General features: G+C 38.6%; 1 protein-coding gene across 2 annotated transcripts in view; it reads right to left on the reverse strand.

Moving 5' to 3' along the window:
- Positions 1-23147, reverse strand: part of PIR (pirin) — a 107881-nt gene that overhangs the window by 14060 nt on the left and 70674 nt on the right. Inside the window, exon 7 of one of the 2 annotated variants that reach the window (XM_003920344.3) lies at positions 7278-7322. The exons of the other annotated variant lie outside the window; for it this stretch is intronic. Within the exon in view, the coding sequence (XP_003920393.1) occupies positions 7278-7322 (45 nt within the window). The remainder of the gene's footprint in view (positions 1-7277; positions 7323-23147) is intronic. 2 annotated transcript variants of the gene reach the window in all.

Consider the following 23147-nt stretch of genomic DNA (forward strand, 5'->3'; position numbering starts at 1 on the left):
GTTTCAGGTTAATAATAACTGCCAGTGTACTTTTAGCTTCTGTATTATTACGTGAAATGCTTAAAACAGGGCCACAGAAAGCAAAGAGTGATTCTATCTTTATTTGCAGATCATTTTTATGATATTCACCCATCTGGTTATCTCCTGAACCTAAAATGAGTCTCAAAAAATACTTGTTTATGACTACTTTCAATTATAAATATAGCCAAATCAGATAACAAATAGTTTCCATTGGGAATCACTGCCAAGAATGTTAAATCTAATAACATAGTTAAAGAAAATTTTAACTGAAAACAATTTAATTGTAATTTTTTTGCCTAAACAGTCATAAAAGGGTAAAATGCTTCAAAACCTATTTTAAAGTTAGTGCTGCATCTTCAGTGTGTGGTTAATTGCTGTACAACTTTTCTGCAAATGCCAATTTTTATTTTCCTTTTTTTCTAATAATTGCTGTCCTTCTTATTCTGTTCTATACACTCCAGTACTTCTATCATAGGTTTTGATATCATCAATTTTATATGTGTAGTTGAAGACTTCTTACCCATTCAACTGAGATTGTTAATTGAAAAAGACAGTCAAACTGCCTCAAACATTTTATTTTAAAGCATAAACATGCATTTGTTTGTAAATTTTTAGAAATACCCCTGTATCATTTTGGGAGGCCAAGGCAGGAGGATTGCCTGAGCCTAGGATTTCAAGACCAGCCTGGGCAACACAGGGAGACTTTGTCTCTATGAAAAATTTTTAGGCACGGTGATGCCCACCTGTCATCACAGCTACTTAGGAGACAAGTGGGAGGAGTGCTTGAACCAAAAAAAAAAAAAGAAAAAGAAAAAGAAAAAGAGCCGGGCACAGTGGCTCAAGCCTGTAATCACAGTACTTTGGGAGGCCGAGGCGGGTGGATCACGAGGTCAAGAGATCGAGACCATCCTGGTCAAAATGGTGAAACCCCGTCTCTACTAAAAATACAAAAATTAGCTGGGCATGGTGGCGCGTGCCTGTAATCCCAGCTACTCAGGAGGCTGAGGTAGGAGAATTGCTTGAACCCAGGAGGCGGAGGTTGCGGTGAGCCGAGATCGCGCCATTGCACTCCAGCCTGGGTAACAAGAGCGAAACTCCGTCTCCAAAAAATAAATAAATAAATAAAAGAAAAGAAAAAGAAAAAAAGAAATGTAGTTAAGGTGGGTCTACTGACTGGATTGAAGAATTTTCTTTCTTTCTTTCCTTCTTTTTAATTAAAGATGGGGTTTTACCATGATGGCCAGGCTGGTCTTGAACTTCTGACCTCAGGTGATCCACCCACCTTGGCCTCCCAAAGTGCTAGGATTACAGGCGTGGGCCACTGCGCCCGGTGAAGAATTTTCTTTTTAAAGCATACCATAATGCACCATCCATTAGATTATTAGTTTCCCCAAATCTTCCATAAAGTCAAAGGCATTTTCTTATTATAAAAAAATGTTTTTGAGACGGAGTCTTGCTCTTTCACCAGGCTGGAGGGCAGTGGCGTGATCTCGGCTCACTGCAACCTCTGCCTCCTGGGTACAAGCAATTCTCTGCCTCAGCCTCCCGAGTAGCTGGGATTACAGGTGCCTGCCACCATGCCCGGCTAATTTTTGTATTTTTAGGAGAGACAGGGTTTCGCCATCTTGGCCAGGCTGGTCTAGAACTCCTGACCTTGTGATCCACCAGCCTCAGCCTCCCAAAGTGCTGGGATTACAGGCATGAGCCACTACACCTGGCCCTTATTAACTTTTTCATTTTTGTGGGTACATAGTAGTTGTATATATTTGTGGAGTATATGAGATGTTTTGATTCAGGCATACAATGCATAATAATCACATCACGGAGTATGGGGGTATCCATCCCCTCAAGCATTTATACTTTGTGTCACAAAAAATCTATTTACACAATTTTAGTTATTTTAAAATGTGCAATTAAGTTATTATTGACTATAGTCACCCTGTTGTGCTGTAAAATAGATCTTATGCATTCTTCCTATTTTTTTGTACCCATTAACCATCCCCACCTCCCCCACCCAGTCCCCCACCACCATGCCCAGCCTCATGAACTCATGGTAACCTTCCTCCTACTCTCTATGTTCATGAGTTCAAATTGTTTTGATGTTTAGATCCCACAAAGAACTGAGAACATGTGATATTTGTCTTTCTGTGTCAAAGGCATTTCCTTTAGCAATTCACTTTTACAAAACATCCACCTTAGTTGTTCTGGAAATACCAATTCTCTTTTCATAGTCATTTCATTAATTTACAACTGTTTAATTAAATTGTATAATTTCAATTATTGGTGCAACTGGCATAAATGGACTGAGAACAAACGTAGGTGCCTTTAAGTCCACTGCAACTCAGCTGATGGGAGCAGCTATGGGCAGGCAGACTAGGGAGGATCATCCTGGGTGTCCAAGCAAGCACCTTCCTCAAAGTATTCACCATAAAATGAAGAGCACTAAGCAATCCAGTTAGTTGGATAAATGGAGGTCAATTATGAGGCCTGCTGGTGTATATTTGTGTTTCCCTGCCTTTACTGCAAGATACAGAGATCATTTCAAACTGCTTAATACCACCTAAAACCAGAGCACAGAAGTTTGTGCTCAAAAGGTTGAGCACAAACTAAGCATGAACTATTTAAATAAATTCAAAACATTTTACTGCCTTTGTAAGCTTGCTCATTTCAATAACCACAAACAAATGTTTTTATATTTCTAAAAACAATTTTTTTTTTTTGAGACAGAGTTTTGCTCTTGTTGTCCAGGCTGGAGGGCAATGGCACGATCTTGGCTCACCGCAAACTCTGCCTCCTAGGTTCAAGCCATTTTCCTGCCTCAGCTTCCTGCGTAGCTGGGATTACAGGCATACGCCATCATGCCCAGCTAATTTTGTATTTTTAGTAGAGACAGGGTTTCTCCATGTTGGTCAGGCTGGTCTTGAACTCCCAACAGGCGATCCACTTGCCTAGGCCTCCCAAAGTGTTGTGATTACAGGTGTGAGCCACTGCACCTGGCTGATTTCTAAATACTTTCTAAGTACCAATAGTATACTTGATATCAGGCTTTCTAGGGGACTGGAATTCAAGCTGATAAACTGTACCAAGCTTCAGGGTTACAGGATGTAAACTTTTCTATCCTTCTGATCTCTGCATTAATGTGTAAAGTAATTTTCAGCACAGCTGCAGGGAAGAGATTTGGTACCAGTATCTGCAGGATCTGCTGTTTTTCTGACCATGTAGTTTTCATTTTCTTTTGATTTCTTTATCATATGATGCACAGATTCCAGCTGTGGGCTGGTCAAAGAACTTTTTGCCTCAGCAAAAGATCATTGTCAAAGGTCTCTCCCTTTATTGCACACTTTTAAAAATTACTATTCAATAGTCAGTTTAGAAGGCTCTTCATTGTTGGAAAAAGCAAATATATTAAAAAGTAAGAAAATCCTTGAAAAGAATGAAGAGTACATTCAGATGAGTCTCAAATGAATACTTTCTTTGAATAAGAAAATGAGAATTCTACCAGTCTTATTTTAGCTCTGTTAACTCTGTTTCTCCGGGGTGTCATTAGAGGAAAATTACATAGCTTCACAATACTTAACTTGTTGTGTAAATGACTAAGTTACTTTGACAACTAGTTAGACATCCAGCATTTTCGTTTTTTCCTCCCCCCTTTTTTTTTTTTTTTTTTGATTAAGACAGAGTTCTGCTCTGTTGCCCAGACTGGAGTGCAGTGGCTCAATCTCGGATCACTGCAACCTCTGTCTTCCAGGTTCAAGCGATTCTCCTGCCTCAGCCTCCATGTAGCTGGTACTATAGGTGCACACCACCACACTCAGCTAATTTTTCTATTTTTATTGGAGATGGGGTTTCACCATGTTGGCCAGGCTGGTCGCAAACTCACAGCTTCAAGTGATCTGCCTGCCTCAGCCTCTCAAAGTGCCGGGATTACAGGTATGAAACACCATGCCCAGTTGTCCGGCATTTTCTAACATTCAAAACTTCACCTGTTTGTAGTTAAACTAAATTTACCAATGTCTTTTAAGCACTTCCTGTAATAAGCTAAAAATTTAACAATTAACTAATATAACTCCTAAATTTCCTAATAACCAATATTAACTCCTAAGTTTCCGTTTTATGCAGTCTCCCCAGATTATTTCCCCAAACCAAGTTGCAGCCCATTTATTCCAGCCCAATGCACTAAGTATATATATTCATTACATCTACTTCAACTGAACATGTTTGACATTTTGAAAAAGACAATTCCTTGCTTATCACTTCCTGCCATCTGTGGTTTGTTGGTGCCAACCTAGTTTTATAAGCAAGATAAAATTGAGGCAGTAAAGTCAGAAAGCATTTTCTGGATTTTCTTTATTGATTTTATAAGTCAGTACATGTTCAATAGCTATTTCTGTTTCATCATTTCTTTTTCTCTGATGATTTATTCTTGCCCTTTTGTTTTTCTCATTAACTGCCCCCCATTAAGGTGTTGGTAGGAGGAAGGGAAGGAGATAAAATTCAAATGAGGTCATTTAGCCAGCCACTCACTGGTTAAAGCAGAGTCCCAAGAGGACAGTTTTGTGAGCTGGATTCTCTTCACGATCCAGTTTATTCTGCACAGATGCAACTTTGCTCCAAGGCTACAGACCCATCCCCTGCCAGATGTTTTGCACCGTGGCCCATGGTCACGAGGGGGGAGCAGGTCAGTAAATAGAGATTACTCAGGAAAATCCTGCCTCATCTCAAGAAAAACAAGTGGATGTGTGGGTCATTCTTACCCTGAGATTCGCAGAGCATTTCACTTGTTAACTTTTCAGGCTAAAGGTCTATCAGGAAACAAGGCTGTAAAACTACTGCTTAAAACAGGTTTAGACAATTACTTGTTAATTTCTTTCCCCTTCATTCTCTACAATGTCATTTAAACCAAAATCACCTGTTACCTTTTGTAGTGCTCACAGGCTTTCACTTTTATAAATGGTTGAAACAAACTAAAAGTCTTTCATGACATATGAAAAATATATGAAATTTACCTTTCAGTGACCATCAATGAAGTTTTATTGGAATAGCCACCCAATCTGTTTATGTATCATCTGTGGCTGCTTCTGTGCTACATGGGCAAGGCCAAGTAGTTGCAACTGAGACTATATGCCTTATAAAGATGAAAATATTTGCTATCCGGCCTTTTACAGAAAGTTTGCTTCTCCCTGCTTTTTCTCACTCTACACAAACATTTCTGGTATCATTACCACCTTAAAATTCATGTGCTTGCTTTATTTCCATTTGTGCAGATTATTTTTTTGCTCTTGAAATCATAAATCAGGAGCGCTGCCTCCATAAAAATGTGGTTTTTTTTTCTATTTTTATAAAGCACCATGTGTTTCTCAGGATTTTCAGGAGATTATAAAAACAAATGATGTCTCATCTATTCCAGATGGTTAATATAGTTTAAGGTGTGTACATATAAACTTATGATACTACTACAAGACTTTTTTTTTTCCACACTTTCTCCAGTGCCAAAATAAATGAATTTTGCTCCTGACCCCTGATTGAAATGCTATTCACTGAAAAGGGAACTAAGTCCATTTGTACTGTACTGGGAATAAATTCAAAATACATGAGTTTATATTACCATTATTTTCCAGAAGAATAATTTCAGGCAATTGTACACCCTTTTGGAGAATATAAGAATGGTTTAAACAGCTCTGGGTGTGGCCTTCTATCCTTGAGTAGATATTATCTGTAAGCCAGCTGCCTGGAGCTCAGAGTGTACTGCCCAAAGAGGTGGCCATGTTAGACCCCCAGGAAGTTCAGTGCTGGCATCCCTGCAGGAGTGGGTGGAGAGCACCCAAACTGCAGAGGGTCTCAGAAATGGGAAATCTTGGCCAGTCTGTACCTTGGGATGCTCCACCCCATCCACACCACCCATAATTGTCTATGGGGATGAGGAGGGGAAAATGGGAGGCTGGTTCTCTAACTGGGTTTTCTCAGAAGTATAACTGGAGATGCATATTCTGGTACAAGGAATTTATCTGGGAGGTGATCTCAGGATACAACAGTCCAGAGTCAGGAGAGTTAGACAGAAAAGGGAAGTCAGACAATGAAGCATGTGTCACCAAACACACTCAGGTGGCTCGACTGTATGTAAATAGCCTTTCACACAGGCTTCAGAGCTATCCTGCCTGATGGGTCAGGTAGCTTTTGGGAATGCTAATTCTCCAGTACTTTTACACTGAGCAACTAGTAAATGGCCTTTCACACAGGCTTCAGAGTTATGGTGCTTGAGGGGTCAGGTAGCTTCTGGGAATGTTAATTTTCCAGTACTTTCACCTTGCCCTGATTGGTTTCAGAGAAAAGCCTTCAGGCAAAGTGGTACAGATTCTGGCTGTTGTTAGTTGGTCAATGGGCACTCAGGAAGTAAGGGCCCAGGGGTGTGGGTGGGATACCAACAGCATCTGCTATAGCTGTTTTCTCCTAATCCTTCAGAGAGCCTTTTACTGGAACCCATGGCTGCTTTTCGGAGGATGGGAAGGGGAGGAATAGATGCAGGCAGGAGCCAGGCTGCTCTGCAAGCCCATCTCTCCCACTCGCTCTGTTGCTTCTGCTGCTGGGTTGGCTAAGGGATTTAGACTTGAAAAGACAAGTTAGATGGTGCTATCTCTGCATTGTCATTGGACAAAGGGTATGGGGTGGAGCGTGGAGAGCAGGATTGAGAAGACGTTAGTTCTGGCGCACATCTACCAATGTGTAACCCTGGCAAGTTAAACAACTTTCTTTAGATTTCACATTCTTCATCTATAAAATGAGCATTGGTTGGGTCTCAAACATATTTTCTTGATTAGACTCAAGCAACACATATATAACCCTTGGAAGAACAGAAAAAAAAACACTTTTGAGATTTCTCAGAGCAAAATAGCATTGCAAATTCATCTCCGTCCACTTCCTCCTCCCAAGAGATAGGCAGATTCCTGCTCCCCTTGGAGCCCATTGTAGCTCCATCCCTTTGTCAGTATGAAGGTTGCCAACGTCCTAGCAAGGTATCAAAACACATAATGGTGCCTGGACTTTCCTCTGTGTACCGGCTGTGTTCCCTCACTGAACATTCTGTAAGCTGAGAGGCACCTTGCCCTGGGCATACATGTGCTGGGATATAGAGATGGCTAGTATAGGAGAGAAGGTGGCATAGTATTCAATTACATAAAATGGTGTCATTCTACCTTTTCTGCCTTTAGTAGTTTAAATTAAATTGCAATTGAGTCCTAAGTGACATAGCCATAACTTACCAATACACACATCTCCAGATATGGTGTAAATGAAGCTCGTCCACCCTGGAAAGGACCAGCAACATTAAAATGTTAGTGTCCATAATGCCAAAAGGAACAAAGGCATATACATATTACAAATATAAACATATTTGGAGATGAAATCCTTTATTTTTCTTTAGATAGACATTTTAAGATTTAAGTTCTGTGAACTGTTTAAAATATACACTGACACTCATATTGTTCTCTTTCTCACACACAAACACAAACACACCCCTAAACCGAAATGACTTGTTCCCAAATATTTAAGACACACCCAAAACAGTGTACAATTCAACTGGCTGTGTATCTATAGGCTATAAGCTGTATTATCAAACAACTCCTTCCAGTTGTAATGTTATCATGGTAACTGTAACACTCCTGTCTGGCTTTATCTTCCATTTGTTGTGTCTCCAGTGTGTCTGAAGTATGAAGATGATGCTAGAAATATGTTTTTTTTGTTGTTATTTGAGACAGAGTCTCGTTCTGTCACCCAGGCTGGAGTGCAGTGGTGCCATCTCGGCTCACTGCAACCTCCGCCTCCCAGATTCAAGCAATTCTGCTGACTTAGCTTCCCTAGTAGCTGGGATTACAGGTGCCTGCCACCACATCTGGCTAATTTTTGTATTTATTAATTTATTTATTTTTAGAAGAGATAGGGTTTCACCATATTGGCCAGGCTGGTCTCAAACTCCTGACCTCAGGTGATCTGCCGGCCTCAACCTCCCAAAGTGCTGGGATTACAGGCATGAGCCACTGTGCCCAGCCTGGTTTTTTGCACTTAGTTGCGTTCTAGTTCCAGTGTATTCTAGCTGCATTCTGGTTCCAGTGAACTCCTCCTTTTTATCGATCCTAACATACAATATGCGTAAGTTCCAGGGATGCAGGGATACATAATCTTCGGGGTATCAATGGGCTCCAGGATGGCCTGTGAACTCCCTCGAATTGTTCACACAGTTTTTCAAGTGGGCACACTTTTCTGGGAAGAGAGTACATAGACTTCACCAGGTTCCTACCATGACCCATGGGGCCAAGAGATCAGAACCATGGACAATAAGCTATTTGCACTCTCAGCACAAACACTTGATTTCCATGGATGTTTATACATTGTACCCATGGCTCAGAAGAGATGCTGTGTTTCCATCAAGAGATACGAACCTAGAAAAGGCACAGTCAAAATGGAATCAAGATATCCCTCCATATGTCTTCAGTGGAAAAGGAGATCTGGAAAGAGAATGCAGGGCACAGTTCAATGCTGGAAGGACAGAGCCCACACTGGAGTCTGTGTAGGAGTCAGTGTGGTGACAGAGTAAACAAAGGCAAGGGCAGAAGGAACAAGGAGGCCAAAACATGTTCCAAGGATTTGATCGTCATGGCAGATGGCTTGAAACGCCCAACTGGATACAAGAGAAAAGTTATAACTGAGAAAACGTAAATTAAGTCTAAGAAAATCTGAAGGATGGAAAAACAAACATGCTTAAGCAGGTGCCAGAGAATATTTTCTCATCCTCCTATTTCACAGTTTTTCCTCTCCAATATTTTACTACAGTAAGTTTAAGCCCTCTGAAAGTAATGTTACTTATTCATAGCTTACTCTTTTTTCTCCTATATTAACCCACTCATACTTAGTCTTCCGAGCTTGATCTACCATCATTTACTGAACATCTACCATGGGCATGTACTTTAGAGGGAGATACAAAAATGAATAAGGCATAGCTGGGTGTTCAAATTGTGCATCTTTGAGGAGGGAGGTCCATGGTAGATGATAAAAACACACACTAACAATTTATAGCCAGATCCCATATGTCTTATCTGGATGGGCTGGCTCTGTTGGAGCACTTTTTCCTCAGTTTTCTAATGAATGCTGATATTTTCTACTTCTATTTAGCCTGATTTATAATCATATTCTACAACCAAATCCCTTTTTCCTCTGCTTTTTCAAAAATATTGCCACTGACAATTGCTTCTTTTTCGGAGCACCAATAGCTTCATTTTTTTCTGATTATAAAAAAAAACCACATTAATTTAAAAAATACACACACACACACACACACACACACACACAGAGAGAGAGAGAGAGAGAGAGAGAGAGAGAGACTCTCACTCTGCTAACTTTGTCACCCAGGCTGGAGTGTAGTGGCTCCATCTCAGCTCACTGCAACCTCTGCTTCCCAGGTTCAAGTGATTCTCCTGCCTCAGCCTCCTGAGTAGCTGGCATTACAGGCATGCACCACCAGGCCTGGCTAATTTATTTTAAGAATATGAAAGTGTGGGACATCTGAACAGAAAATCTTTCTACAATCTTCATTCCTACCCTGACATAAATATTGTTAGCAATTTGGTATTTGTGCTTTCAGGTTTTTAAAATTTTTTTATGCATTATATGTTATTTCCTTAAAAACTAGAACTAACTCGGGCTGGGTGCAGTGGCTCACGCCTGTAATCCCAGCACTTTGGGAGGCTGAGGATGGCAGATAACAAGGTCAAGAGTTCAAGACCATCCTGGTCAATATGGTGAAACCCCGTCTCTACTAAAAATACGAAAATTAGCTGTGCGTGGTGGTATGTGCCTGTAATCCCAGCTACTTGGTAGGCTAAGGCAGGAGAATTGCTTGAACCCAGGAGGCAGAGGTTGCAGTGAGCCGAAATCGCGCCACTACACTCTAGCCTGGGTGACAGAGCAAGACTCCGTCTCAGAAAAAAAAAAGGAAAGAAAAAAGAAAAAAACAACTATAACTAACTCAATATTCTATTTTGGATATCTTTCCAAGTCAACACGTAGAAAAGTAACTCATCCTTGAGAAAAACTGCATAGCATTCCATTATAAGGACATGTCATAATCTGTACAACAAATCCTCTATGGTTTAAAGGTATTAAAAATGGTTTCCACATTTGATAAAACCTCAAAAACTCTCAATAGTTCAACCAGGCTTTTGTTTGAGCTCATTTTAATTGTTCTTTTTTTTTTAATTGCATTTTAGGTTTTGGGGTACATATGAAGAACATGCAAGATTGTTGCCTAGGTACACACGTGGCACTGTGATTTGCTGCCTTCCTCCCCCTCACCTATATCTGGCATTTCTCCCCATGCTCTCTCTCCCCAGCTCCCCCACCCCCGCTGTCTCTAATCTCATTTCTCCTCTACCTGCTTTGCTTCCTATCCACCCTCCAAGCAGAAATCTAGTCCACACATAATTACCTAGGTCTTTTTTCTTTCCTTTTTTATCTTTTTACATGATCCAGAAGGACCAAACATTTGCTTGAAGGAATGACCAAGTCAATTTATTAAATGTGTTCATATATTTTTACTCCTTGTAAAATCTTCTGTTAGGATATAGAGTCCATCTTTGCAGTAATAACACAATTCAAATTGCTGATTGGAAAGCACAGAGTGTTAGAGGGAATGGAATAGGAACGAGGGCAATTTACTTTTTTCCTTCTTTTCAGCATGATGCCCATCTGCACTTGCTTCTATTAATTTGTTTAATTTCCACTAAGCATTTTTTTTTTCTTTTTACAGGACAGCAGCCAACTAAGCATTGTTTCTTGTTTCCTAAGCCTGCTGCAGAAGAAAACAAATGCCAAATTTCAAGAATGCTTACTCTATGTTTAACAATAGCTACATTTTACGAGAATTCCTTCTCTGCTAAGAGCAGGATTGCATCAAGGAAGAGATCTCTTGTAAGATTTTCAGGTCCTTCTCATCTTTCTTTTCCTCCCCATCTCCTCCCACTTTTATGTCCTGCACCAAGAATTGATGCCATCCCCCAATTTTTATTGCTTTGTCAGAATTCACACCCCCCTACATTTTCCTTTCTCCTACAAATATGGTCTCCAAACTACTGTCTCTTTGCAGCGGAAAAGCTCTTCCCTTCCCTTGGGCAATGATGAATAAAATGAGTTGGGAGAGAAGTTACATTTTCATTCTGGCCCCCTAGGACAGTGAAGTCAGACTTCCTTTCGCCAAACATTAAAACACAAAATTTTTTTTTAAAATATGTAAATCATTTTCTGTGGCAGTTGCTCTCATGTCCAGGGAGGCTCGTAATTCTTGCAAACGTCCCTAGTGAGAGCTTTCCTCAGCCTACATTCCTTGCCTTAACCCAGGTCATTTTCCTCCTGCCTCAGTCTTAGAGTTCATTATTCCAATGAACTTACAAGTATTCCTTACACATGTATGTGCAGAAAAAATAGAAAAACATAGCCTGGTGACACACCAACACCATTAACAGAGATAAAGGCAACTGGGCTAAGGAGAGATTGCAATCCTTCACAAACTCTGGGTCACACTAACTATCAGACCCCAAAGCAACCCTGGTTCCTAAGAGCCTCCTCCCCTACCTGCAACCCCCACCCCACCAGAAGTCCCTGCATCAGCTTTGGCAGGGCAACTCCCTCAACTTGGACTTCAAATCTGGCCTCCTAGGACATAGAGGCAGACCTGCCTGGTTTACCCTCCCCCTCTTCATTCCACCAAATTCTTTTTTATTTTAAAATAATTTCAGACATATCTAAAAGTTACAAAAATACTACAGAGAATTATTGTACATCATTCACCGAGATTTCCCCAAAGCTAACATGTTAACATATTTGCTTTATCATTCTTCTTGCTATAAACATGTCATTCTTTTTCTGAAATATTTGAGAGTAATTTGCAGACATGTAGCCCCTTTACCTTGAAATAATTTTCAATATGTATTTCCTAAAAACAAAGATATTTTCTTACAAAACTATAGTGCACTTATGGAAATTATGAAATTAACATTGATACAATGCTACTGTGTACAGATATTCAAATTGTGTCAATGGTCTGAGTATTGCCTTTTATGGAAAAGGAGAAATAAATTTCTAGGTCAGGATCCAATCTGGGATCACATGCTGCACTTAGTTGTCATGTCTACTCTCTCATTTGAAATAGTTCCTCAGTCTTTTTCTTTCATTAAAAGTACAGACTGGTTATTTTATAGAATGTCCCTCAGTTTGGGGTTTATTTGACGTTTCTTCATTAGACTAAATTGTTTGCTAATCCCTGTTCTTCCCAGATTTAGAGAATTTTCCTTTATTTTCAATACTTTAATTTTAATTCAGAATGGCACAAAGGATGAAATAATGAACATATATGTGTGCCATACTTAGTTCATATCTATCTTAAGATAAAAACCATACAGGTAAAAGAAATGTCCCCTAATTGGTTGCTGCCAATCCATTTTCTACACATGGTAAATTGCACCTTTCTAGAATCTCCACTTAAAATCCTTAAATGGCTCCCTGTTCTCCCTGGACAAGCCAAACTCCTGACTCTGAAAGACGGACTCTTCTCAATATATTCCAACGTTTCTCCAGTATCATGGCCACTCTGCCTGCCCAGCCTCCATATTTAATTCTATCCCAGCAACTCTCTCTTGGGGAGTGGGGAAACAAAGCACAGCAGCAAACCTTAAAGGAGGCTTTGTGAAGGACCACAGAAAACCAACCAACTAACCAATCATAAAAAAACTGCAACGAAAATGAGCACATACCATTACAGGCAGAAAGTGCCTGTTTCAAAATCAGTGCATCACCTTCAGGGAGATCTAGGACCAGACTCTTTACTTCTTCAAGCCTGTTTGCTGGTTTGTAAAATAAGGAATGAATACATATACCACAGAGTTGTGATGAATATAGTCTAATGAGGAAACATCAAACATACTGTTTATATTGTATGTCTGTATAAACATATATAAATGTCCATATACATCTGTATATACATATGTGTATATTATATGTTTTTAATCTCTACACAATGCCAGGCACTTAGGAAGTATTTAACAAGTATCATTTCACGTTCCTTCCCCTTTCTTCTCTTTCCACTTTCCTCCAAATTTGTGCAGGTGGAGAGGTTACACTCTTCTAATGAGGCTGTGACCCAGGCCAGAGAAGGGTCATCACTATGGAGATGGCCCCAAGCTCCTTACTGCACCCCTCTCACACCAAATCAATTAGTCTCTTCAACTGTACGATACCTTGAGCAAAGCTCAGCAGGGTCATCATTTCCCAAAAGAACTCGACATTTTGGCATTTCTCCCAAAATGTCCTCATCAAGAACCTCATGGCATTAAGGATGCTGTCTCTGTCCCACCAAACACTGCAGACTAGAATTGGTGACATGAGTTGGGTTGCCTGATCATGAAGCAACTGACAGCTCACCATAAAATCTACTAGCTTGCCATGAATAGGCATTTAACCCGCATTTTCTAACTGAAGAAAAACAGTAAGATAAAGAAATGTCAACTTTGTAACTCTGCAATCAGAGAAAGAGATAGGTTATTAGCTGAACTTGTGAGAATTCCAATGGAAAAAAAAAATGAGAATGCCCATTTTACCAAATTTGATGAGTGACACCAATAATAAAATGCCCAACTATGTAACACAATGGTACACACATAAGACACTTGAGACAATTGTCTTTCCAGAATGAAACAGAATCAGAATGTACTTTATGTATTACAGAATGATCATACTACAGGCTGTTTATAAGCCATGGGCATGTAACATTAAGAGCCATCCGTCAGGATCCCATATTTTAAGCAAGAACAAATGCAACCTGTAGGATAACCCTGTCTTGTGGTTTGGTCCATATTCATAATACTGAACACTCATTGTATCAGAAGCTAATGAGAAAGCTAAGACATAAATGAAATTTAGTATTTTGAATGAGAAATGTATAAGCAATATAAGCTCTTTCAAAGATAAACTCAGAAATACAGCCTTCTGCATGCCGAGAATGAAGCCTAGCTCACTGGAGGACAAACCTTGCTGATTATTTTCTTGCCAATACAATAGTACTAAAAATGTATTAGAATACCCTAGAAGGTTATCCTGCTCTAAAAAAAAAAAAAAAAAAAAGTAAAATTGACAGATAATTGTATCCTGCTCTTTAGAGACTAAGTGTACAATGATGCATTGAAGTTTTATCAAGATATTTAATAACATTTTTAACTGAAGTAATATATGCTACTACTATTTCTTGGTTTTATTTGAACAGAGTTTGTCTCCTCTTAAGATAAGTTTGTCTCCTCTTAAGATATGCAGTATTCACAACTGGTTTTTAATTGCTCAGAAAAAAATTAGAAAATAATTCAAATATCATAATCATAAAATTCTATTTGGCAGAATAAAACAAAAACTAGTTTAGGCATTTGAACTTAGATTGAAGTCAAGTTTGTAGACTATTAAGATTGAAAATTATACAGAATTTTAAGGATTAAATATTCAAAAAAATAATAGAAACCTGAAATTACCAGAGAATGTCATAAATAACCCTAAAATTATTTTAGGATGTATTTGGACACCTGTTTTTAAGAGAAATAGGTCTTTTTTGAAAATTACAGGCAGTCTCACTTTGTTGCCCAGGCTGGTCTTGAACCCCTGGTCTCAAGTGATCCACCTGCCTCAGTCCCCCAAAGTGCTTGAATTACAGGCGTGAACCACCGTGCTCAGACTGAGAAAAAGATTTTTTAAAAGCTCCTGCAAAATATGAAAAAAATACAACCCTGCCAAAATTGAAATATGCTTAAATTCTTAGAATAGGTTTTTACTTTACATTGATCATCTATTTAATCTGTTCTCTCCTAAAGGTGACATATCAGAAAAACACAACACAAATTTCAAACTGATGATATTACTCACCTAAAAATTGTCAAGAACAGTCGTTTTTTTAACCTATGTGCAATATCTTGGATTTATTTACCAATATGCCCAAGGCACTACTAATAGACTACTGGTCACTGAAGGTCCACTTTTTTGTTTGGTGCAGGACAAGATGGCAGTTAAGAGTCCTAGCAGAAACTCAGTACCAATAATTACTAGCTAATTAATCTTAAGTTAATCTCTTTGTACCTCAGTTTCCTCATCTAAAAAATGATATAATCATAATCCTTACCTCACAGCATCATGAGGATTGCAGTTGTTAATTCTAAGAATAGGGAAGGTTCTTAAAGCAGTTTCTGGCAAACAGTAGGCACTTAACAAATGTTAGCTATAATGAGTATTATTACTATACGATGATTCAGTGAAGTGTGACCCCCTTAAAATGTTCATGGCATTCTCCATCAGGCATTTTTGCCATTTCTCCCTCTGTTTCAAAACCATATTTTAAAAAATGTAATTGTATCTCACCATACATGAAAACCAATTTCATCAAAGGATATAAAATATCAATTCAATAGTAGAAATAAGTTCAAGAGATCTATTGTACAACATGGTGACTACAGTTAATAACAATGTATTGTATTCTTGAAAAATGCTAAGAGAGGGGACATAGAGTGTTCTCATCACAAAAATGATAACTATGTGAGGTAATGCACATGTTAGTTAAATTCAGTCATCCCAGAATGTATATATACTTCAAAACATCAAGTTGTACATGATAGATACATACAATATTACCTGCCAATTTAAAAAATAATTTTCAAAAACAATTCTAGGTGAAATAAATACTTCAATATGAAAGGCAAAACAACAAAGCACTTATAATAGACAGTACATTTTTAAGATCTTGGGCTTCAGAAAGATGATTAAAGAAGCCACAGAAAGCACTAATCATTAAGGAGCCAATTGATACATTTAAGGCATTTTTATTTATTAAAATAAAGAAACATAGTATAGAAAGGTAAAGAAAAGATATTTGCAACACAAATAACTGACAATGACTAGTATTCAGAATACATAAAGAGCTCTTACAAATAAATATGAAAAAGACAACCCAGTCAAAGGAAAATGATGTTAAACTTCTTCCTGAGTAATTTTATATTTTAGGCTCTGATTCATATTCATCACTGTTCTGAAGACCTATTATTGATTGACATTCATAACTGTTATGTATACATTCTAAGTATGAAGGGAACTGTGATTGAGTAGTCTAATGTACTGCTGGGAAGTAGAGAGCTCTGCAAAAAGATTACTCGTGAATTAAATAGGCTTTTGATCTCTCCATGAGAACATTCAAAATCTAAAATTCTACATGAATCATTCACGTATAGGGCATTCTCCTTAAAAGCAGAGAATGACTATGAAAAACCAGGCAAGAAGCCTGTGGAAAAAAAAATCACTATGCATGTTTTGAGGCTTACTCAAGTCATTTTCTTAAAGTCACAAGTGAGAGAGAGAAAAATCACTACTTGTTTTTGAGTCATTGACCATATGGGAAAACGTGTGGTACTTTCAACCAAGATCATAAGTGTGGAGGTTGACTCTAAGACATCTGCCTGATCCTGCCTCCCATATCGCCCTATGTAATCCCCTCTCTCGGAGTGTGGGCTGTGGCTAGAGTCTTGCTTCTAACCGGTAGAATACAGCAAAATTGATACGATGTCACTTCTGAGATTAGGTTACAGAAAGTCTCTGGCTTCCATCCTGTTCATCTTTGCACCTTCTGAGGAAGTCAGTGGCTATGTCGTGAGTTGCCCTATAATAGAGACCCATATGGCCAAAAACAGAGAGCAGACTCTAGCCAACAACCCTTGAGGAAGTGAATGCTGCCAACAACCACACGAGCGTGAGCTTGGAAGCACATCCTTCCCAGTTAAGTGTTGAGATGACCACAGCCCCAGATGACATTTTATTTATTTACTTATTTTTCTGAGACAGAGTCTGGCTCTGCTGCCCAGGCTGGAGTGCAGCGGGCAATCTTGGTTCGCTGCAACCTCTGCCTCCTGGGTTCAAGCAATTCTCATGCCTCAGCCTCTCCAGTAGCTGGGACTACAGGCCTGCGCCACCATGCCTGACTAATTTTTGTATTTTTAGTAGAGACGGGGTTTTGCCATGTTGGCCAGGCTGGTCTTGAACTTTTGGACTTGAGTGATCTGCCCTTCTCAGCCTCCCAAAGTATTGAGATTACAGGTGTGAGCCACAGTACCCAGCCCCCAGCTGACACTTTGATTGCAGCCTTATAACAGTACACAGCTAAGTTGTGAGACATTGCAAGATAATACATGTTGTTCTAAGGCAGAAAGTTTTGGGGTGATTTGTTATGCAGCATATGGATAATTAATACAATAAGACTTATTTAAATACATACTAATGTGACTTACCAACTAGCCACTATATGTATAGCATTAAAATCTACTTTTTAATCAAGGAAGATGTTGCTCCTTTCCTTCTTTCCCTTTGAAAGTAAACACAGAAGCAGCAACAAAATATTGACAATATTTAAAAGGGTGTATCAGTTTCCTATTGCTGCTATAACAAATTACTCTAAAACTTAGTACCATCAAGTAACAAATTTATTATCTTACAATTATGGAGGTCAGAAGCCCCAAAATGAGCCTCAAAGGTCTAAAATCAAGCAGGAATGCATTCTTCCTGGAGGCTGTAGGGGGGAATTTGTTTCCTTACCTTTTTTGACTTCTAGAGGCTGCCATTAGTCCTTGGTTTGTGGCCCCTTCCATTTCAAAACCAGTAATCACAACACTCTGACCTCTACTTCTATTGTCACATCTCCTTCTCTCACTCTGACTCCTCATCTCCCTGTTTCTCTTATTTAGATTCCCATGATGACATTGGGTCCACCTGCATTATCCAAGCTAAATCTCCCTATCTCAGTAGCATTAGCTTAGTCACATCTGCGAAGTTGCTTTTGCCACGGAACATAACATATACACAGATTCTGGAAACTGGGACATGGACATCTTTGGGGGAACATTATTCTGCCTACCACAGAGGGGTAGACTATGGGTTTTCTAATGAAATTTTGTTTATTGACCTACATATACTGTAAAGGAAAAGTTATAAGGTAAGGAAAAGCAAAAAGGTTCACAAAATCAAGTTTTTCCCATAACAGCTCTCCCTTTTTAACATTCCAGATCCTGTCTTTGAGTATTTAGAAGCAAAGTTGCTGTAAAAGAAAATTAGAAAAATAAACAGAGTGGCTGCTGAGGGCCAAACTGTGAAACAGTCGGTCAGAAGACAAGGAGAACATGACCAGAAGGCATATATTTCTTGGACAAGATAGATAGTTTCCTAGAAATACAGATTTACGTCCTTCAAAATTAATGGTAACAAATGGTGTTATCTGTAAATTCGTTTACAGCAAAAGGAAAATCAGATTGCCTCGCAAGAGATGGTGAAAGCCACCATAAAAAAAAAACTACTTATTCTCATTTTAGCCAACATCTAATATGAAAAACGTGTGGCCAGTGTGAAAGGAATGTGGTACTGTCAGAGACTCAACAAATTAGATTCTTTGTAAGTGATGCACTGTTCAGCTCAATTCCTGATATCAACTGCCTTCCAAATCATCACTGCATGAAACATCTGTTTTCTGCAAGATTAGCATAACCCAAGAGAAACGTGACTAGCCTGAAGGAAATAAAGAGATGGTAAAAATCGATTCTGATACTCTTTGTGAGAAGGAATTTAGATAAAACCTAGTGTGATTCATGAAAAACGTTTTCAGCCTCCCTTAACTCAATTTCCCTTGGGATATGTGCATTTTCCCAGTATCAGGGATGGGATGGTAGCAGTGTATGCTTCTACTGCTATCTAATTAGTCTGGTAATGATACAACCAAGTCAACATTAAATTAGTTAGACTGCACAGCTTATTCCAAAAGCCAAACATAACCCAGACATCCATGTCAAATCCCCTTACCATGAAGAACAAAACAAAATATTATAAACAAAACATGTCCAGGACCCTGTCAATGGCCTACACATTTCACAAAATATTTGATACAATAAAGCACCCAAATAAAAATAATTTAGACAGCCCTTGGAGTTTGTGATGGAATTTGACCTGGAAAGGTGGTTAAAAACAAAAAAAGACAAATGGTGACCTTGATTTGAATTACTTCATAATAAAATTTATTCAAGACAATTTTACCATCCAGTATATCTGATTACAGGCAGCCAGGACCATCAAATCTGCAAATAATGAGTGCTTTATAATACTTGAATTAATTGTTTGGCACTAAAGAGAGAAGTCTCAAACTTTGTATTTGTCATCTAACGGAGTGGAAGCATGCATGAGAGTATATGTGTGTATGTGTGTGCATGTGTGTGTGTGTTTGTGTGTGTGTGAAAGAGAGAGAGACAGAGAGGGGAGGGAGGGAGAGAGAGATACAGACAGACAGACTGAGAAAAAGAGAACACTGTAACTAAAAGTGATGTATTGGAAAAGACAGGATCTTTTGCTTCATAGCTGGGTTCATAACACACTTGTTTAAAGTGGGTTTACAGACACTCAATGATAAATGTGCCTTTATAAGCTACTTGCTGTTGTATCCCTACAAAAAATGTGTTTGAGGCCAGGTGCGGTGGCTCATGCCTGTAATCCCAGCCCTTTGAGAGGCTGAGGTGGGTGGATCACTTGAGATCAGGAGTTCGAGACCAGCCTGGCCAACATGGTGAAACCCCGTCTCTACTAAAAGTACAAAAATTAGCTGGGCATAGTGGCAGATGCCTGTAATCCCAGCTACTCGGGAGGCTGAGGCAGAATTGCTTAAACCCAGGAAGCAGAGGTTATAGTGAACCAAGATCATGTCATTGCACTCCAGCCTGGGCGACAAGAGCAAAACTCCGTCTAAAAAAAAAAAAAAAGTGTTTGAGGCCAGGTGCGGTGGCTCATGCCCGTAATCCCAACACTCTGGGAGGCCGAGGTGGGCGGATCACCTGAGGTCAGGAGTTTAAGACCAGCCTAGGCAACATGGTCAAACCCCGTCTCTAATGAAAATACAAAAATTAGCCAGGTGTGGTGGCACATGCCTCTAGTCTCAGGTACTTGGGGATGCTGAGGCAAGAGAATCGCTTGAACCTGAGAAGCAGAGGTTGCAGTGAGCCAAGATCACACCACTGCACTTCAGCCTGGGTGACAAAGCAAGACTCCATCTCAAAAAAAAAAAAATGTGTTTGAAACGAAATCTCAGGTTTAAAATTTATGATGACAAAATAAAATGCAAATACAGCTTTGTAAACTGACAGATACACATTCTCTCAGGAGGTAATGTAAGGTGATGTCTTGAGAGCAGAGCAAAAATGAACATGAACCATCCACTTCCTGCTAGTGGGATCATGGAGAAACTGGTATTCTATATGCTGCTGATATAAAGTGTGACTGCCGACCAGGTGTGGTGGCTCATGCCTGTAATCCCAGCACTTTGGGAGGCTGAGGCGGGCAGATCATGAGGTCAGGAGTTTGAGACCAGCCTGGCCAAAATGGTGAAACCCCGTCTCTACTAAAAACACAAAAATTATCTGGGCATGGTGGTGTATGCCTGTAATCCCAGCTACTTGGGAGCCTGAGGCAGGAGAATCACTTGAACCCGGGAGGCAGAGGTTGCAGTGAGCAGAGACCACGCGACTGCACTCCAGCCTCGGTGACAGAGTACGACTCCTTTTCAAAAAAACCAAGAAAGCTGAAAGTATGACTGCTTCTTTGGATTGCAACCTGACAATGCCTTTTAAAACTAAACATGCATAGAGCTGGTGACCATCCCTGGAAACCTGTCTCATCAAAATAAATTTCCACATGGGAAGGCAGATGTACAAGTATATTCATTGCAGACCAGTTTGCTATAGTCAAGCATCAGGAACAAAGTGAATGTTCATTGGTAGAAAATAACTAAATACATCATAGTATGTATTTAGATGATATAGAATATCACTGTTAAAAGGAGCCACCACTAATGATGAGTGCCTGTAGTCCTAGTTACTTGGGAGGCTAGGATGGGAAGATCTCTTGGGCCCACGAGTTCGAGGTTGCAGTGAGCTGTAATTGTGCCACTTTACTTCAGCCTTTGTGACAGAGAAAAATCCTGTCTCTTAAAAAAACAAAACAAAACCAAAAGGAGCTTTATAAGTAAATTGGGAAGGATTTCCATGAAGTATTTTTCAGTCAAATAAACAGGATGTAAAAGAGTATGTATAATACGATTCCATTTTAGTAAAATGACAAAGTAACCCAATACCTACATATATTTGAATGCACATATCAGTGTAGAAAAATAAGTGTGGAGAAAAATACAGCAATATATAATTCAAGGATATATCTGTGATATATATATACAGAGAGGATACTTGACATAGATAAGGAAGAACAAGGGATTGGAGGAAAGCAACTCAAAAATAAAAGAAAAAAGCACTGCACTAAAAAGTTAAAGCACACATACACTTATTTTTATAAAAATCACACATAGTGAAGGCTTACATTTAGGTAAATTAATCTAAAATTTTTCTGTACTTAAATAGCCAGAATGAAATCCAAAATTAGAAGAAAAGAAATAATAAAGATCAGAGTAGAAGTAAATGAAATTGAGACAAAAAAAAAACAGAAAATCAATGAAATGAAAAGTTGGTTTTTTGAAAAGATAAATAAAATTGACAAACCTTTAGACGGACTAAGAGTAAATGAGAGAAGACCCCAAAAAAATAAATAAAATCAGAAATGAAAAAGAAGACACAATAATTGAGACCACAGAAATACAAAGAATCATTAGAAACTATGAACAGCTATATGCCAATAAATTGGAAAACCTGGAAAAAATAGATAAATTCCTAGATACATACAACCTACCAAAATTGAACCATGAAGAAATAGAAAACTTCAAAAAACCAACAGCTATTAAGGAGATAGAATCCTTAATAAGTCTTCCATAAAAAAAAAAAAAAGCCCAAGATGTGATGGCCTCACTGTTCGATTCATCCTATGAGGCCAGCGTTACCCTAATACCGAAACCAGACAAGAACACACAAAAAAAGAAAACCACAAGCCAATATTGCTGATGAACATAGATGCAAAAACTCTCAACAAAATACCAGCAAACTAAATTCAACAGCACCTTAAAATGATTGTTTACCATCAAGTGTGATTCATCCCGAGGAGGCAAGGATGTTTCAACATATACAATCAATAAATGTGACACATCATGTTAACAGAATCAAGATGAAAAAATATGATTATTTGAATAGATGCTGAAACATTAAATAAAATTCAACATCTCTTTATGACAAAAACCTTTAACAAACAGGGTATAGAATGAACATACCTCAAAATAATAAAGACCTTATTATGACAAACCCACAGCTATCACCATATTGAATGGGGAAAAAAGTGAAAAAATTCAATTGAAAAACTGAATTCCCCTAAGATCTGGAACAAGAAGAGATGCCCATTTTAACCACTTTCATTCAACATAATACTGGAAGTCCTGGCCAGAGCAACTAGACAAGAGAAAAAAATAAAGGGCATTCAAATAGGAAAGAAAGAAGTCAAACTTCTTCACAGATTACATTATCTTATACTAAGAAAAACTTAAAGACTCCACCAAAAAAAAACCATTAAAACTAATAAACAAATTTGGTAAAGTTGCAGGATATGAAATCAACATACAAAAACTAGTAGCATTTATGTTCACCAACGGTGAACAATGTGAAAAAAAAAAATCAAGAAAGCAATCCTATTTACAATGGTTACAAAGAAAGATGACAAAATACCTGGGAATCAACTTAATCAAAGAAGTGAAAAGTCTATACAAGGAAAACTATAAAACACTGATGAAAGAAATTGAAAAGGACACACAAAGAATGGAAAGATATTCCATGGTCATGGATTGGAAGAATTAGTATCATTACAATGACAATACTATCAAAAGCAATTTACAGATTCAGTGCAATCCCTATCAAAATGCCAATCTCATTCACAGAAATGAATCCTAAAACTGATATGGAACCACAAAAGACTCCAAATAGCCAAAGCAAGCCTGAGCAAAATGAACAAAGCTGGAGGCATCATACTACCTGACTTCAAATTATACTACAGAGGTATAATAACCAAATCAGCATGGTACTGGCATAAAAACAGACACATAGACCAATGGA

Source organism: Saimiri boliviensis, chromosome X (assembly GCF_048565385.1).
Source record: "Saimiri boliviensis isolate mSaiBol1 chromosome X, mSaiBol1.pri, whole genome shotgun sequence".
NCBI lineage: Eukaryota > Metazoa > Chordata > Mammalia > Primates > Cebidae > Saimiri > Saimiri boliviensis.